Raw genomic sequence first — 18,041 nt, forward strand, 5'->3', positions numbered from 1 at the left:
CGAAACGGTGCCGTCTAGGTGGTGGTATCCGCCCAGAATAAGTAACATTGGTCTTCTCCACTGGTGAAGTGTTACTTATTCGAGGTAGTACAATATCATGGCAACTCGTTGTGAAGATATTCACAATGAGGTATAATTAAAACGATGCCAATTTAACTACTTTGGTAGATGGCTACGAATTAATTTGAATGCAATTGCACTAACCTATACGTTAATCAACACGATTTTAAGATAACAGATTCTAATTATTATCCGCGTTGAATATGTAGTATTTTTTTGACTTATTTAGAAAGCTATTCATTCTTAACATTAACGAAATTAAATTTTTAAAAAAATCGCTTTGTATTCCTGTACCGCTAGCTAGGGTCAAAGGAGTAAACAGAGAGAAATACAAGGACATCAATGTATTTCGCATTCACGTGAGCTAACATGAACTCAAACATGTGTACTACTGTAACCTCGCTTTGGCCAATCGGCTACGGCCCTCAAATCAACTCGAATTTATTTATTTCTTGACGTGGTTTCAAAAATCTATATTTCATGCCTAAGATGTGCCCATGGTCTATTTGGGACCCTTTTTTTGGATCCATCTTAGCTAGAAGACGAAAGTAAGTTTGGTGATTATGTTGAAAAATAAATATATTCAGGACAGCTACCTACTTGATACTTTTCCCCTAGTTAGGGAGTTACTGATTCTTAGTACTTAGGGGTCCTGCAGATGAAGGAGGCCTGAACTGTGACGTCACATAATCGAAGATGGGCGGATAAAATGTTGCAAGATAAGAGTGGAATTGTGAAATTAAACTGCAATGGGGGAACAGAACAGAAAACGTTAGTGTTAAGGCGAGTGAGAGGAATAAAGTGTGCACATGAATTGCAACTACTCACCACATCAATTATCTGTGTCAAAGCTAATCCAAAGGTCACGTTTAAAGGCTCTGTTGCATTTCGGGACGGACGCACGGATTTGTCGTAGTTCGCAAGCAGATACTTCGTCAGACGGTATTCGCTCTCATCACCGACAACCAGGGATGCTAAAAAGAGAGAAAGAGTAGGCATAAACTATGGTAGTAACTCACAGTGAATACTATTTAAAAAAATAAAAATTAATGAAAATTAACATGTGAACTAACAATTTTTTTTAAAACTTTAGACTCAGAATCGCAGTTAACACTAGAAGCTACAATAACTATTGGCAATATTATGTTTTTAATATTTAATTATGTAAATATGGCAAACATTATCACCGATGGGTTGCTATAGGATCTATAACAGATCGTGTATCTTTATCTGACCATGCCGATCCATTTTTAACTTCTTGATTCTGATTTTAGTTATGGCGTAGTCTTCCTGCTGATATAAATATCCATTTATCAATTAAAAGGGTTACATTACGGACAGTGACTCGACTGAAACAATTAACGAAAACGGCAATTAAGAAGAAGTGAAAACTCGCCCCCCCTCCCCTCTTTTATTTTATATTCCAAACAGAAAATAAAACAAGTTAGTTAAAGTACGCAGTGAGCTATATTTCAAGCGCGTTAACAAACAGTAATATTTATTGATTTATATCAAAACGAAAGGAAAAAGAAACGAACAAAAAACAACGACTTTCATATATGAATCCAAAACATTTCATTTCTATACATCCATAATATTGGCGAAACATTCCTCGAACTAGGGCATGGCGAAAAACAATATGGATAGCGCCTGTGATATGTATGAAAAAAAATAATAATAATTGTCGGATTTAATAATTATATAATTGCGCATAATAATTATATTAAAAATAAATACTGTAATAATTTCCATTGGTCCGATTTTGATGCTATTTGGGATGGCTCTTCAAATCAGTCTTAAAGGGCAAGATATAAAATTTTGTAAAAATCCAAACAGAGTCGAGTTATTACATGCGGACGGACGGACAAACTAGCAAAGGAATAATAATTTCCGAATATGAAGAAAACAGACGCATTGCACACATATATTGACATGCCTAAAAATTGACAGACTTTAGTTAGTCGACCTTTAACCCTGAGTGATGTGGGGGCTAAAAAATTTTAAATTAAGATGAGACCAGGATTTGAGCCGCAATTAATCAAGGAGAATTTTCTATATTCAAAATTTACATTAAACCTTTATTAGCCTTCTAGTCGAAGTTTTAACACGAGGGATCTGTCTCAGTTAACAATACACCCACTCAACCTCCCCCAAAAAAGATGCAAAGAGAGAGAGAACTCACCTTGAACAAAAAGTTGCATAAACACTTGCAACAGCCGCATTATGCATCGTTAAAATCGACTTTGACGTCACCGTCTGGGTCGAAGATCCGACGTCCGTCCAGCTTGACGTTTTTTGTATCCTACAGTGGAATTAAAAGATAATCGCAAACATTAAAATTCGATGCAGTCAAAACTGCGCTCTTTTCTAGCAAATAATCAACGTCTGTCTTACTAACAACATGGCGCGCGCAAGATATTTGTCGTTTGAAACAAGTTAGCGAGGTAAAGCAGCATGCTTGGTGAATGATTGGAAATTAATTTCCAGAGGACCTCCCTTCCAGTGTTTATCTCTTTTCTTGATATTAAACACGTCAGACGCTGCAGTGAAAACAAGATAAATGATGTTGTCAAATCCAACAGATAGCTGCGTAGAAAAGATGCGCTGATTTCGGAGTGATGCTTTTTAGGTATTAAAATTTCGTTTAATAGCCGACGAGGAGAGGGAGGTCTTACTTCGGAGCACTTTATGTGTACCGTGATGTTGCGAGCCGTGTTCAGCATTTTGAGGTCTTGTTACGTGCAAAGACAAAACGATCTACTTACCAACAGCGACGTTGAGTCACTTCGAGTAAAGAGAAACCTTTTAATAGAAACCATTACTTCGATAGCGAAATAATCATTTCGGTTTTTGAAAATGGAATAATTTTTCTAATTAAAAAAAATTTCGGTTCCTTTTTAAGAAGCAAATCGAAATTACATCGCGAAAACTTCAGCAAACAGACTGGATTTTTCTTCCAATTACTTACGGTTCGCGAGGGCAAGTCTTCTAGTCAGTCTTTGTAAACATCTGATCGATACGTCTGTACAAGTCTCTTACATGAATGAACCTGAATGAAAAATCCATTTTTTTTTTAATTTAAGAACGTTTTAAGGCAAACAGCGATGTATAATGAGGTCTGTTCAGAAAACATTGAGACTGACGTAATTAAAGTATTTATTTCCATAGTTTGTGGGTTAATTTCCTTCGAATTATGCTCCTTTGTCAGCCACGTACTTCTACCAATGTAAGACCACGTACTTCTACCTACTAACTACCTTCTACCACGTACTTCTACCTACTAACAATTTAAGGTACGTCAAAACGTACCTTAAAAAAAGGTTTCAGGATTGTTAAATCTTATTTCAAATTCTACGTTAAATTGAAGGTAGAGAAAAAAACAAAACCATGTCCGTTGCGGTGTTATTGGATTTTTGGAGCATTAGCAACTAAGGCCATAAGGTTAGCAGCAGCCATTATCAATCCACTGCAGGATGGAAGCCTCTTCAACAATTCATGTTGAGGGAGATGGACCAACTGCGGGTTGGCAGATCGACGGTATTTAACAGTCAGGGGATTGAACCTCGATCTACTCAAAGAGCGTGTGCCATTGCACTCCCACCCCTGACCACTCAGATACGGCCATATTGTTCCATATATAACTGTATGTCTTTAAATTGCATGTTCTGTGGTCTGGACGAAAAACTTGAGTTTCCAGGAGTAACCATGCTACCCTCGCCTGAGACCGACTAACGCCAAGTTGTGAAAAAGGTCCATAGAAATTCCTCATGTCATCGACAGCACTCGACATCAAATCTTTTCCACCCGGTGTGGAAAGGACGGAGATTCTAACAACCGTGCTGCCCACGAGGGCGAGCCATATTGGCTGAAATGGAGGTTGCTTTCGGAATACAGGCTTCGTTCAGAAAAAAATATTCCACCAACTGTGTTATGGACAACTGTATTGTGTGGTGGATCATCCAACTTGAATCCTCCTCAGCCTTTTCTGATAGTTTTCTATGAAATGCACCTTATCTTAAGACGTCTTAAAGAGCATCTTAAAAGAAAGTCTTAAAACAGAAGCGTTAGTGCATATCTAAGTTGTAGTACACAACCTTTTCTAGGACACAAGCAATCTTAGTGTAACGTTTGCCACATGTTTTTAACTATTTCATTTTTTATATTATTTATTATTACTTTTTTTAAACTTCATATAAAATTCCACGTGACTGAAGTTTTAGAAACAGTGCACTATACCTACAATGAAGCCCCAAAAGACACGTTTTATTTTTTATTTTATTTTCTGTAACTTACCGTATTAAATACGCGAATATTGATGAAAGCTTATTAGAAGGAATCAAAACTGAGGTTTTGATTCCTTCTAATAAGGAATTGAGGATTTGAATTCGGACCTACACCTGAAGGTTCAAACACGATACAACAGAAAGAACTGTTCTATTTCTGCAATTTACCACCATCTGCTGGTCAAAATCAACGCATCCACTTTATCGAATCGAAATTATTTCGAGAGAACACAAAAAGACAACAACCCACCTTCCTTTATTTTCTTATTAGAAATCTCAACTTGAGGTTTCGTTTTCTTAGACTATGAACACAAATTCTGTCCACATCGAGAGAATTACGAGAGCAAAAAAAAGGTTCTTGTTTTTTTTTTTGTTTTTTTAAAGTTCACATTTCCCTCAATGGCGGTGGATCGCTATGACGTCACACCCTTCATGCGCCAGCGACTGCACGCGATGTTTGGGGAACTGACAAACCCATCACAGTGTGATTAACACGGCTAATTTACTGGAAAAAGTTAATCTTTCGTCATAGCCGGTCGAGCTGCACACTAGAGATAGTCTGAATTAACAAATTTAATAAGTCTGTTAGGGCCTTTCCTTAAGGCAAAAGTTTATCTAAGAATTTGTTCGACAGTTCGTAACTTTAGCTAATCTGGAGAGAAGTCCATCTTGGAAGACTTCATCGTTTTGTTCATTATTACTCAATTATCGTCTAGGACTTATAATGAGTGTGATGGCTGCATTGGCTGTCTTAGTTTATTTTCACTTCACGTACTCCTACCCATTGAATTTAGGGACTGTTTTATCCCTCCCTTATTCTTCTTCTCAATGAATATCTCGTTTTATAACTAAAAGGTAAAACCATATCGAAATTAAGACAAAACTATCATTAATATTAACAAAAAGCATTTGGTTTCATTATTTCGTTTTAGGCAAATTTGAAACATGTTTAACAATGATCACTTCCTTCAATTTTCGATTCTCTTGTTTCATAAGTCACTCCAGACACTTTTATACTAAAATTGTTGCTGAGAAATGAAATCTGTTAAGGTGGCTACACTTGAAAACTTTTCTTATTCTTCCCCCCCCCCCCTTTAGATCGTGAATAGCAACTTTTCCGCACGATCTTGTTTTTATTTCTGCGAAAAGTGCTTTCCAAATTCGGGTGTATCACATGCTGAAAAAAATATGAGAACTTAGAACTGGAATATAGGAGATTCTCAAACCCAGTAAATCGGTAACCTGTCATAGAAGTGGAGCGAGTTATCATAAGAGCATATTTGGAGGATAATAGAACTCTGCCCGTAGTCATGGAAACCGGATAACTTTCCTCTAAACTTACAGGGTGCTGGACTGGGAAAATCGTTTAGACTGACTAACAGTTTTCTGATTCACAAAAAGTATCGCCTGTTTCGCATACGTCACGTCTGGAAATGGCGAATAAATTCAGGATAAGCGGGCCCTCCAAGGGACAGCTAAAAGGGAAATTGTAGAAGTGTTGAAATAGTAAAGCGTCGATAATATTTCTCAAGTGATGCTTGTGTTAAATATGAAAATAACATGGCAAAGCAGACGAGAAATTCAATGCTGTAGTGCACTGTTGAACTCATGAAGGGCGAGGGGGAGGGGAGGGGTATGTTGAATACTCTGCCACACGGACGTCTACAAATTACAAGAAACAGTGCTGGATTTTCGTTCCCTAATTCCCTGATAGTTCGCGATTCCTTTTCACCCTTCAGATTTGTAATAGTAAATAACCACAGAAGACCCTGTTTTTGTTCAGGACCAGCGCTAACGTGAAAGGCGAAACAAACGAGGCCATTAATGACACCAGTGCTTGAGACACGTCCTTAAAATAGATCCTAACTGGCCTTCTGACACATCAACATGCCAAACAACTCCCACTGAATGCCGATTCTGTTTTTAATAGGGATCAGGCTCCTCAATGCCTTAGATGAGTACCAGTTATATTGCTTCGTAGATTTGTGAGGGGTGCTCGTGGCCAGAGTCTGAAAAGGTACTGGTATAGTGTTAAGATTTCTGTGTTACATACATAACACTTCAAATGGTATCCCACCAAATTTAACGCAGCTTCAATAGTCTCTTTTTTTTTTTTAATTACAGGTCCTGAAGTCAAAGTTGTGTGAATGAGGAAATATGGACAAAATGAGTCAGTGCAGTCATCCAATACTTGGGGAAAAGCCAAAAGAGATTCAAAAGGATACGGTTACAACGTTGGAGGAGAATGCCCTTCCTATTCATGGTTAAAAAACAAGACTCCTATTCTGATGTTTCCTCGGATTTTGTCTTTGATGGTGTCATGTAAACGCCTCACAAACTCTGCATAATGTCTTGACTAACTGGCCTTTCTGGTGGTAATCCATTAGCAATACTCCATTAGCATTTCAAAATAGCGATGCCCATCACCTTACCAGCAAAAAAAAACCGACTTGGCTTTCTTTGGAGGGGAAGAAAAGCTGTGTTTCTTCTGTTTTTACTGCGCTTTTATTTCTGGCTGAAAGTGATGTACGCATGTCTGATCCATGATCGCAAGTCTTGCAAGGAAATTTGCTCGATCTGCTTAAACGATTCAATCGTTCACTTGACTTCATAACTCGTGTGCGTTTTTAATCTGCTGTCAACAAGTTTGGAACCCATCATTCTAACACCTTTTTCATAGCGGGAACCTCTGTTATTATGTGGAACGCACTTTCAGGTAAGATGCCCGAGACGCTGGAAATGTTCTGGCAATGTCACTCGCTGATCACTCATCAGATGTTGCAGGTCTTCCACAGGGTGGAAGACCTGCAACATCTATCACTCCAGAAGTTGACAATGTGTATGTCTGATGAGTGATCAGCGAGTGACATTGCCAGAACATTTCCAGCGTCTCGGGCATCTTACCTGAAAGTGCGTTCCACATAACAGAGGTTCCCGCTATGAAAAAGGTGTTAGAATGATGGGTTCCAAACTTGTTGACAGCAGATTAAAAACGCACACGAGTTATGAAGTCAAGTGAACGATTGAATCGTTTAAGCAGATCGAGCAAATTTCCTTGCAAGACTTGCGATAATGGATCAGACATGCGTACATCACTTTCAGCCAGAAATAAAAGCGCAGTAAAAACAGAAGAAACACAGCTTTTCTTCCCCTCCAAAGAAAGCCAAGTCGGTTTTTTTTTTGCTGGTAAGGTGATGGGCATCGCTATTTTGAAATTCTAATGGAATATTGCTAATGGATTACCACCAGAAAGGCCAGTTAGTCAAGACATTATGCAGAGTTTGTGAGGCGTTTACATGACACCATCAAAGACAAAATCCGAGGAAACATCAGAATAGGAGTCTTGTTTCACAAGAACAACGGGCGGTCTGCTTGACTGCTGCTTTGAAATCTTGAAGCATCCTCTATATTCATCAGATCTATCACCATCGGACTTTCACCTATTTCATAATTCGAAAAAATACCTGGCTGGCATTTATTTTCCCACCGACAGTGATGTCATTGCTGCAACGGACGCATTCCTGGAGGCACATGAGAAAATTTTCTTCGCAGCTGCAATCGATGCATTGGCCTGTATCGGTGGCAAAAGTGTATTGACACCAAAGGGGACTATGTTGAAAAGTAACACGTTAACCGACTGCTCAAATAAACCCTTCTTACTCAGGCCATGAACTTTTCAAACGTCCCTCGTAAAAAAAAAAAAAAAAAAAAGGTCATTATCTCAGATAGAGTAAACACTGAAGTAATAAAATATTAGAAAATTAACATGGAATCAGCATACAACATATTAGGAAATAAATTAAAATTAAAAGTGTAGCTTACCAATGGACTTGATACAGACACTCCTAGTAACAAAAATGTTCTTTATCCTGAGTCGATCCCGACTAACTTGGCAAAAGAAACAGTCCTTCTCCTGTAAATGATTGCCAGAATACGTTTGATGTTACGGGTCATCATCAATGTGGTCCTTAGTGCAGAGGAAATCGGATAATTCTAAATGGTCCACACAAACAGAATTTGCCCACGAAAATCCGTTTGAGATGCGTTATAGATGACTGCTCTTAGGATTGAGATGGATGAGTTTAATGATTTATTCCCTCTTTAAATGAATAGCCCGGCCATTTCCACTTAACCGAATGTAGATGCGATTTAAATAAATTGCAGGAACCAGCAGGTAAAAATATAATGCCAAGAAAATTTAAGGTTTAACTCCCCTCAACTGCATACAGCAACAAACAATGTGGAAACTGAATGCTAATGGAGCTACCAGAGATATCTCAAGCGAACTCAAGGTAGAGAAGAAATACGTGGAATTTTACCGGAAGTACACAAAATGTACCTCCTCTCTTAAAACATACAGAAGCGAATGTCTTTCCTCAAACCATAAAGGCTCGGACGCGCTGTCAAAAATCATGGCGTTGCCCGCGTTGTAGGGGTGAAAAAGACCTTGAGCCCGAATAACATTTAACGAAGTCATTAGTTACTATTCGGGCTCTAAGCTAAATTTCAGATTTGAAGTCGACTTAAACCCGGGAATGCTGAGATCACAAGATTTAGATTGTAATTCCACGCCTGATCATTACCAGCCGGACAAAACTGCTTTTCTGATCAAATTTCTCAAGAGACTACAGTTGTAATCCATGAGCCACATCAGTCTCTTAACCATCCCGAATCTGGTGCTATTCAAGGAGACCTATTAAAACGATCTATAAGTAATAATCAACAAAACTTGCTAACAACAGAGATAATCACGCGATATAGGAACACTGCTCTTCTTTCATCTCACTCCTATCAAATACTGAAACAAAAAATCCTTAATGAGAAGTTGTCCTCATCCCTAGTGTCCTCACCGAGTTACTATAGGAAAACAAGTGGCTGCAAGAGCAAAACGAAAGCATACAGGAAAGCCCGGATATCTACTTGAGAATTTATTCGTGATCTTTCAATCCCAATCAGTAGACCCACTTTTGTGGAGCAAATTTGTTCATTCTAGAAGGTTATTACCGACTCATCACAGCCATAGCTTGGGTTACATTTCCGCTATGACAAGATCAAGGTGTTCCCTCTATTTCCTCCTTGGAAGACCTTTAACCTTCTTCGTGTGGAGTAGAGTACGACCCTACCAAAACGAATATAACATTAAAATTAACGGAAAACTGTCACATGACAGAAAGCATATGAATCTGAGAAACCAATAGGTCGATTCCGCAATACCGAGTTGGATACAACGAGAATGTAATGCATCAAATCAATAACAGCAAACAATATTTGAACATAAGGCCGACTTTTGTAGATGTGCTGGTAACTTAACACACTGACAATACGGTGTGGATGTGGGGATCGCCATGCGTAGCCACCACTCCCCGCGTAACCAGCCAAAGCAGAGGGCTTCTGGAGAAATCAAAGGAAGAAACATCTTCCAATTTTTCACGTGTGAGAAGACTCGAGGAGGAGTACCATATTGCTGTAATTCAGACCAGCGGCACGATATTTGTTTTAAGGCTTAATCCAACACCTAAGACAAGTGTTATTAAAACCCCCTTCGTAAATGAACGTATACTGGCAGCGGATGTGAGAGCTCTTAAAACCAAGCATCCCACCATTGCATCTTTTTTTAATAATTTGCTCTCAGGAATCTTTAAAAACAATATTTGATCCCAAGTCATGGCCACAAGGCACATTAATCAAACCCTTCAAAGACAGTTTCGAGGTGTTGTAGGATTTTAGGCGCATCAGCAACTTAGACCATACTGCACTGTATATAATATGTCTGTAAATTTCATATGTTCTGTGGTCGATTTGCAGGACACGAAAAGCACGACTTTTCGGGAGGAAAAACTATGCTGTCTTCGTCAGAAATTGAATAACTCAGCCGCGTTGTGAAAAAGACTCAAAACTTCCTAGCGTCATTGACAGGATTCTACTGGGATTGTTCCACCCAGTGTGGGGAGGACGGTGATTATACCAACTGCGTTACCCACGTGGGCTTCAAAGACAAGACGTCCTCAGGAACCTACCAGAAGAATCAAATGCATAGCAACGAACTAATCTATCAATAGATTCCCTACAATTAGTCGACCGCCTCCTCTATTTCCTGTAAAATACAAGAAGCTTATCAAATAAGCTACCCACGTGGGTAGCTTATTTGATAAGCTTCAGACCAAGCTGTTCTTCAGAATTTGAATTTGCCTCACTGAATCCTGGCTATCAAAAGATAAAAATCTTGATCTCATCCTTCAAACTACCCCATACAATATCCTGGAGAATTCCAGAGCCAACAAAATGGAGGTGTCATTATGTTCAATGCTAACCATTGGAAATCTACAAAATTCACATCTAGCAATAATGAGAAATTCGAGGCTATACGTGTCACATTTAAACATCAAGAAGATCTCATCCAAATATGCTTAGTTTACCTCTCACTCGACCACATGAATGCTTCTAGGCTTGAACTTCAATCCTGCTTAACCAACCTCACAACCCTCCCTACAGTACTAGATCGAGAATTTAAAATGCCAATTCGAACGCATGCCACGGGTCTGTATGACCTGACATTAACATGAAATTCAGCTGATCTCATAAGATATGAAACACCACCAACAAGGAATGGACAATCTCATGATCTTATTTTTTACAACCAACCAGATGTAAAAATCAACTCTCAGTATCGTTTTACTTCTGACCATCTGTCACTCACCTGTGTCCCTACTCTTTGGAACCTAAACTGACCTACTCCCTTAAATTCCTTAAGCCACAAGTTATGTCTCACTTCATTATTGATTGAGGTCTCACCTCATTGATGAAGCAACCATGGGCCTCTCTCAACAGCTTAGATTTATTGCAACAGTTGTGGCTTCATAAGAAGTAAGAATATCTGTTCAGACCCCAAGCTGGTTCGACGAAGACATCAAGATGGCCTACACAAGAACGCAAAAATGAAACAGAAGGTAGAAGTCGAGTATATTAGCCAACCAGGAAACCTACAAAAGGGACTGTGCTTACTTCCTCAAAGAAAGCAGCACACCACCATGTCATCATTTTCCGGATAAAATAGTGAAGAATATTTGTGGGACGAGACCGGATGTTTGATATAGAGGAAGAGCTCTTTAGAAATTTGAACGACCAGGCTTTCAAAGATCAACGGAAATTAGTAACCACCATATTCTTACCGGAAGTGAACTACAGTCTCATGCTAATTAAAGTCATTGCCAGTTTACTTAAGTAGGCCACCGTTGGGCCGGACTCCCTACAGTTGTCGACTACTGCTTCAACAATAGACCACCACATCTCCACACATCACTGCAGCAAAGATCCATAACAAAGCACCATAACAAACCTCGTCGATATCTTATTTCGGATTGAAAATGCTCTCAGCAACAAGTCTCAAATAGACATTTCTTTCACATAAAATGAGCTTTCGATGGGTTTAGGAAAATTAATCGAAAATATCATTTATTGATAAAACAGTTCACTGAAAACACAAAAACGCATATTGTTATTATATATATCACTAGGAGGAAAACTTCCTCCAAGACAGCCTTGGAGTAAGTTTTCCTCCTAGTGATATTTATTCGAGCCAATGGGAGAAGAGAGGGCAGGGCAATACGTCATTATAAATGCGCAGGTAAATAATTACATAGATCATTTCATGATTAGATTTCGATCAGTGCGTTATAATGTTATTATAAAAATAATGACATTATATAATACAAAACTATACAAATATTCACAAAATACTAAACTATTTACAATCATACCTCTACCATATTGGAACGATGGATACCTTCATCAGCGGACATTAATATACAAAGCGTTACAGTTACAATGGAACATAAAATGATGCCGGGCATGGTCATGCGTTCGACAGTGAAGCACGTGCACCATGTTGGTGATCGTTATATGTAAGGAACATAAATGGGTTACTGGGCAGAATCAGACACTTGCAGTTGACAATGTACAGCGCATACGTGTGACGCTTGCCAAAGTTCATCGCACTGCAAGACAACTTCCTCCATAACGTTCACCAACCTTGTGCACATGCTGCACTGTCTAATAAATGACCACGCCGGGCATCATTTGATGTTCCATTGTAACGTTTTTTGTATACTAATGACATTTGATGAAGGGACCACATATAGTTTGTATATTTGTAAATAGTTTAGTATTTTGTAAATATTTTAAATATCTGTATAGTTTGTAAATATTCCATCAACGCTTCTCCGACGATGAATAAGAGTTGATGGAATGGACTGAAAGAGTGAAAAGGACTCATGTCTTAGAAATCATTCAAAGTGAGTTTGGCGTTAAGGTGGTTGGCGAGCAAAGCGAGCTGAGCCTCCAAGTATAATAATTATTTAATATTCTTCACACTGAAAATACAAGGTAGTATTTTAAAAAGGCACTGCTTTCAAATACGGTCCCAAATTATGGAATTTTTATTGTTAAGAACTGTGTAAAACGAGACCACCAAAACTACATCTGTTAACTATTTCTGCAAAAGTACTAAAATCATTTAAACAGATCGAGTGTAGGAATTTTGAGAACCAAACGGTATTTGACCGCTTGAGAAAAACTAACATTACATCCTTTTCATTGGTTCCCTACTTCTGTGGTGGGCGGCATTTTATTTTAAAAATATTTCCTTTAAAAAAAATTATTTCAAGGGAACCGACTTGTTAATCTCTATCCTCCAGAACCACCTTAAGGAAAGGATATCCATCATATCGATTGACAACTATTAGACTGTAAAAAGAGGTACACTACAAGGCAGGATGTTATCCAGTACCCTTTTTACGGTCGTGCTAGAACTATTTCTCGTAAAGTTTACCAACTTCAGTTCTTACGCAGACGACTTGAAGCTGTTTGTTACCACTAATGATTCCAAAACAAATGAACAAATAAATTAAAATACTGCTGCACAAGTCGACCTACTTGTAGATTATTTAAATATTTCGGGGTTACAACTGTACCATGAAAAAAAAGTGCAAATGACTTTCACAAAGAGGTGCTATAAAACAATATCCAGGCATTCATCAATAGCAAAACGTCTCGTTCCACATGGACTTACCTAACCTGAAATGAGGGCCTCACTGTTCAGGAGCATTTCCATCAAACAAAACATATACGGCATTTTCTGCCATCCGACAGGAGTTAAGATTGCCCTAACGTGTCCAGATTACGCCAATGTATAAAAAGATGTCTCACACTTCAGAGATCTGGTCCTAACCTGGGATGAGAACCTCCTCTGCACCGGCATGCCACTAAAAAAAAAGATTTGTCATCGACTATTGGATCTTAAGATGGCTAAACCAACTAGGAGGGATGCCGTCAAATGTCCCGAACGATATTACACGCTGACATCGACATGATACCTTGGAAGCTCCTCGTCCTAAGAAAAAATAATCACCACTTTGTCGAAATTACTGACCAAAAGAGTTGATGCATCTACCAAAAATGATATTGTAACAGATCCCGTCACATGAGCATCCACACACGTACGATACTCTCCTTACCTTAAGGATGAAAGTTAACAACCTTGCTTGCTTGCCTGAACAGTATATTTGCAGGGAACACCATAAAACATTTCGATGAACTTGACCCTTACAAACTGACAATACGGGGTACAAAAAAAAAACAAAAAAACAGGAGAACCTGTATTACAGTCTTGCTTGAGTCATGCCTAAACCCTTGAGAGGTTACCTAACAATAAAGAATCAAAGAAGTCCCACTTAAGTCAAGGAAGCAGTGAGGCTCACTCAGTCCAACTGTACTTCACTTAATAACCCATCTTCAACTTACCAGATTTCTAGAAGACTCCTTTCTAGAGTCTCAACTGTCCAAATTTGTTTATATTTTAACTTCATTACTTTTATGTATATAGGGTATATCATAACATGTGGGACCTCCTTTGGGGATGGATTTAGGACCTAAAAATAATAAAAGCTCATGTAAACATAGGTCTGATTTCGCCTTGTTTCCGAGTTGCAACCATTTTTGTGTTCCAGCAACTATCTGCTTACATTACAGGAAGTGTTCAAAATGACAACCGCGTGCCTGAATACAAGCCTGCAAACACCTCATCACCATCTCAAATGTTCCATGCCTTTGTCAGATTTGCTGGCAGCCTTGTTCCACACGTTGGTTGAGCATTTCAATGTTATTAATTGCTGTGGAATAAACAATGTCTTTCAGGCGGCCAAACAAGTAAAAATCTAGTGGATTCAGGTGTATGAGCGTGCAGGCCAGACAATGGGTCCTACACGACTTGTCCATTTATAAATGGATAGGTCGTGCAGGGCCTTTCCCTCGATGTTTATACACGACCTATCCATCGTGCACAGGCGACGAATGCCATCAAGTGTAACTTCTTCCAACTCATTTAAATGATCTCTTAAAGAAATTGATGCAGGATGCTCCTGTTAATCTCCCAGGCAGAACAATAGGCCCAATTAAATTGTAGCCAATTATTCCTGCCCATACATGCTGAATTGTTGCTAGTGTCTTGATTGAATAATGACATACGGATTTTCTTCAAAGTATTGAAGGGGGTTGTGAAAATTAATCACGAGCACACATCTGCAGAAACCAAATACACAAAAAGCTTCTCGTGGCGGGAAGTCAGCTTAAGTAAGTCCTCGTACTCTCTGAAGATGCTTGAATCTGTTGGTCCTGTCAAAAATTCTTCAAGCAGTCATAGTCCTCTGCTGTTGCTATCCTTCCGGTGCTGTCACCATCACTTTCTTCAACGTGACTGAGGATAAGTTTTTCCAATCAACAGTTCTGGTGCTGGTGCGTCTACCACCATTTGAAACTCGTTTTCTAAATGAACCAGTTTCTGCAGGGCGTTCCTGTTTTCTCTGAAAAGTCTTATTTGGCACATGACGATTAGGGAAGTTTTCTGCATACAGACGTCTTTCCCCGGCTGCATTGCATGCAATAAAGTAGATATGAGATGCATGTCTGCCATCTCTCGATTTGAATAAGCCTCCAATTAACACAGCAAATGCACAGTATCAAAATGTTAATAACAAGCTCCAAATGCAGTGGCCTTTTCAGGAGAACTAACTGAATCACCCAAAGAACACTGCGAGGTCTTGTTTACGTAACTATTAGCAAAGCCCCTATGAGATGTTGAGCATTGTTTGTAGAGTTGAATGGAGCCAGCTATGCTAACTCAGTTTGTGGAAAGATTTGCTGGAACACAAAAATGGCTGTAATTCGGAAACAAGACGAAATAAGACCCATTTTTACATGAACTTTTTAACAACGTGGGTGATTTAGTCGGTCTAAGGTGACGGTAGCATGGTTTTCTCCACGGAAGTAAGATTTTTCATCCAGCAAACAGAAAATCGACTTCAGAACACGAGTAATTTACAGACAGTATACAGATGGCAATATGGCCTTATTCGTTGATGTCCCTAAAACTCTACTACAACAACATGCTGTACAGGGACTATCATAAAAAGCAATAAACTAAAAAAAAAAAAAAAAAAAAAAAAAATTGTGTTTGCCAAGCACCCATAGCGGAAGTTAAGTTAAACTTCTTTAGACGAACATTTATCACTTGATCCGTATTGACCGTATGAATACCGCAGGCGATGAATCGACATGAATGGGAGAGGCCTCGGTGATATGAGACGTTCCGTTACCAAATCTAGTTTCGGCATCGGATGATATTTAAAACCATTTGACTTCGATAGAGCCGGAATCACTTCATTCTTAGAGAGCCACAGGCCGACATTTGACTTACATCCTCATTTTTCTGTTTGAAGAAAAGCGTGATCTCGAGCTGCTACAATCTTCACATCGTTTTCGAACCCAACACACGGAACAGACTGAACCGAAATCATTATCCACGAATATACGTTTAAACCGTGAGTGGACGTTTCTTAAAATTCTGTTGCTTACCCCCGCTACGTGTTGAACGATTTGGTGGAGTACTTCTGGCAGTCGGTTTTGGATTCTTCGCTTTTCTTTACGACGGGGCTTCGAGGACTCTCCGTCGTTTTCATTTGCAGTATCAACTTCCATGACTCCTTCTTCCAAATTCACTTCTAACCTTTCTGGGGAGATGCAACGCTCTGAAGATGTGGATGGATCTTCTACGGCTTCTTTGTTCAAACTCCATTGCACGCTGTGACTTCTTCCACTGTCGAATAGCTTAGATCTCTTCTTTGTACTCAATGGAGGTGTTTCCGGTGGTCACATTGCACGTATATGCATACGCCTTACAACGCCCACTACCAGTCTTCGACACGTTGAATTATAAATTTTTTATTAGGCGGGCAGGAGCACCAGGGCGTGTGTTACGCCCTGGTGCTCCTGCCCACCTGGCTACGGAGGCGCCAGAGCCCCTATTGTACTGTTGTGTTCCGAACTGCTCTCCCCTCCCCCCATTCGGAGCACAACAGTACAATAGGGGCACCGGTAAAATGCCCTCGTTTTGTTTACGATAAACAAAACGTCTCTGATAGAAAGGAATAAAGGGACCGCTTTTAACCCAAGAAGGTTCGGACGTTTAAGACTAAGAGGGGAGGGGTGACCCGCGATTGAACATACACCGAGATGGGATAGCTTGCCACTAGATGCAACAGGCCGACTCTGGGAGCACTTTAATAATTTCAAGGAGCGGTAGCTTGAAACAAAGAACGACTAAAGGAGTAAGTAGACCAGGATGGATATATGGAAGAATCTAGAAACTTCTAAGCACCCGAAGTTCCGGCGAAGCTTCTAGAAAAAAAATTGAGAAGTCCCCTTGGAAAGGATATGGGCCTCGACACGGAAGTAGTAAGGGCGAGCGAATGAGGATGAAGAGGTAGATAGGGATCGGGCTATGATTGGCTAAAAATTAGGGGGTAGGAAGGAACAAAAAGGCGATGCGGGGAAGAGAACGGGGATTGTTGTTTTGAGTTGGAGAAAAAAAAAAATCGGGGGAGGGAGAGAGTTGAGAGAATCGTTGGAGTGGGGTAGTCGGAGTTGGGGGCCGCTGTTTTTAGGGACAGTTCGAAAGGAGAGTCCTGGAAGTAATAGTCGCTGCAGAAAAAAAAAAAGGGATAACCCAATCGGGGGAAGGATGAAAAAGGCGAACCGACCTGAGCAGTATGGCAGAAACCGAAGGTCGCTGTATTGAAAGATAAGTGAGAGATAAAAAAAAGAAAAGAAAAAAAGGAATGGTGTAGAAAATAAAGAGAACTTTGAAAGGTCCTGTTTCCCGATAGAGCAGAGAAGCGAAACCTGACGATTCTGTCAAGCATCCTAGAGTTGTGGAACGATTCGGACACCCAAAGCAGACCAGGTGGGGAAGCTAATGAGTTCCCTGACGAGATTTAACAGTTACAGAACAGACAGAGGTGAGAGTTTCGGAAGGAAAACAAATTTCAATAGAAGAATAGCCGCCCACTAGCCAGACGACGATTTCCACGACGATCCTGACAATGCCCTATATTTATATAGAAGATGATGGCCGCCCTGAGCAGAAACAAAGAAAAAGCCTGCAGAGAGATCCACTCAGTAGCATATGTAAGTACTAGATAAGTACACAATGCTAGGTTAAGGAAGGAAAGGACTTTAGAGGAAGTACTCTTAAATTAATAGAGAGTTTGAATATGTACTAGTATAAAGGGAAGTAAGGGAGTCTGATAGACAAATTGACTTATTATATAGATAAGATATAAGAACTGTAAACTTAGTTCTATGTAC

General features: G+C 39.5%; 1 protein-coding gene across 1 annotated transcript in view; it reads right to left on the reverse strand.

Moving 5' to 3' along the window:
• LOC150091055 (neuronal acetylcholine receptor subunit alpha-10-like) overlaps nucleotides 1-18,041 on the reverse strand; it is an 85,438-nt gene that overhangs the window by 23,363 nt on the left and 44,034 nt on the right. The window contains exons 2-3 of the mRNA XM_090381449.1: nucleotides 2,243-2,362; nucleotides 889-1,034 (exon numbers count right to left, since the gene is read on the reverse strand). Of these exons, the coding sequence (XP_090237575.1) occupies nucleotides 889-1,034; nucleotides 2,243-2,282 (186 nt within the window). The 5' untranslated portion in view covers nucleotides 2,283-2,362. The remainder of the gene's footprint in view (nucleotides 1-888; nucleotides 1,035-2,242; nucleotides 2,363-18,041) is intronic.

This window comes from Mastigoproctus giganteus, chromosome 1 (assembly GCF_048544385.1).
Source record: "Mastigoproctus giganteus isolate SK-2022 chromosome 1, ASM4854438v1, whole genome shotgun sequence".
Lineage (NCBI taxonomy): Eukaryota > Metazoa > Arthropoda > Arachnida > Uropygi > Thelyphonidae > Mastigoproctus > Mastigoproctus giganteus.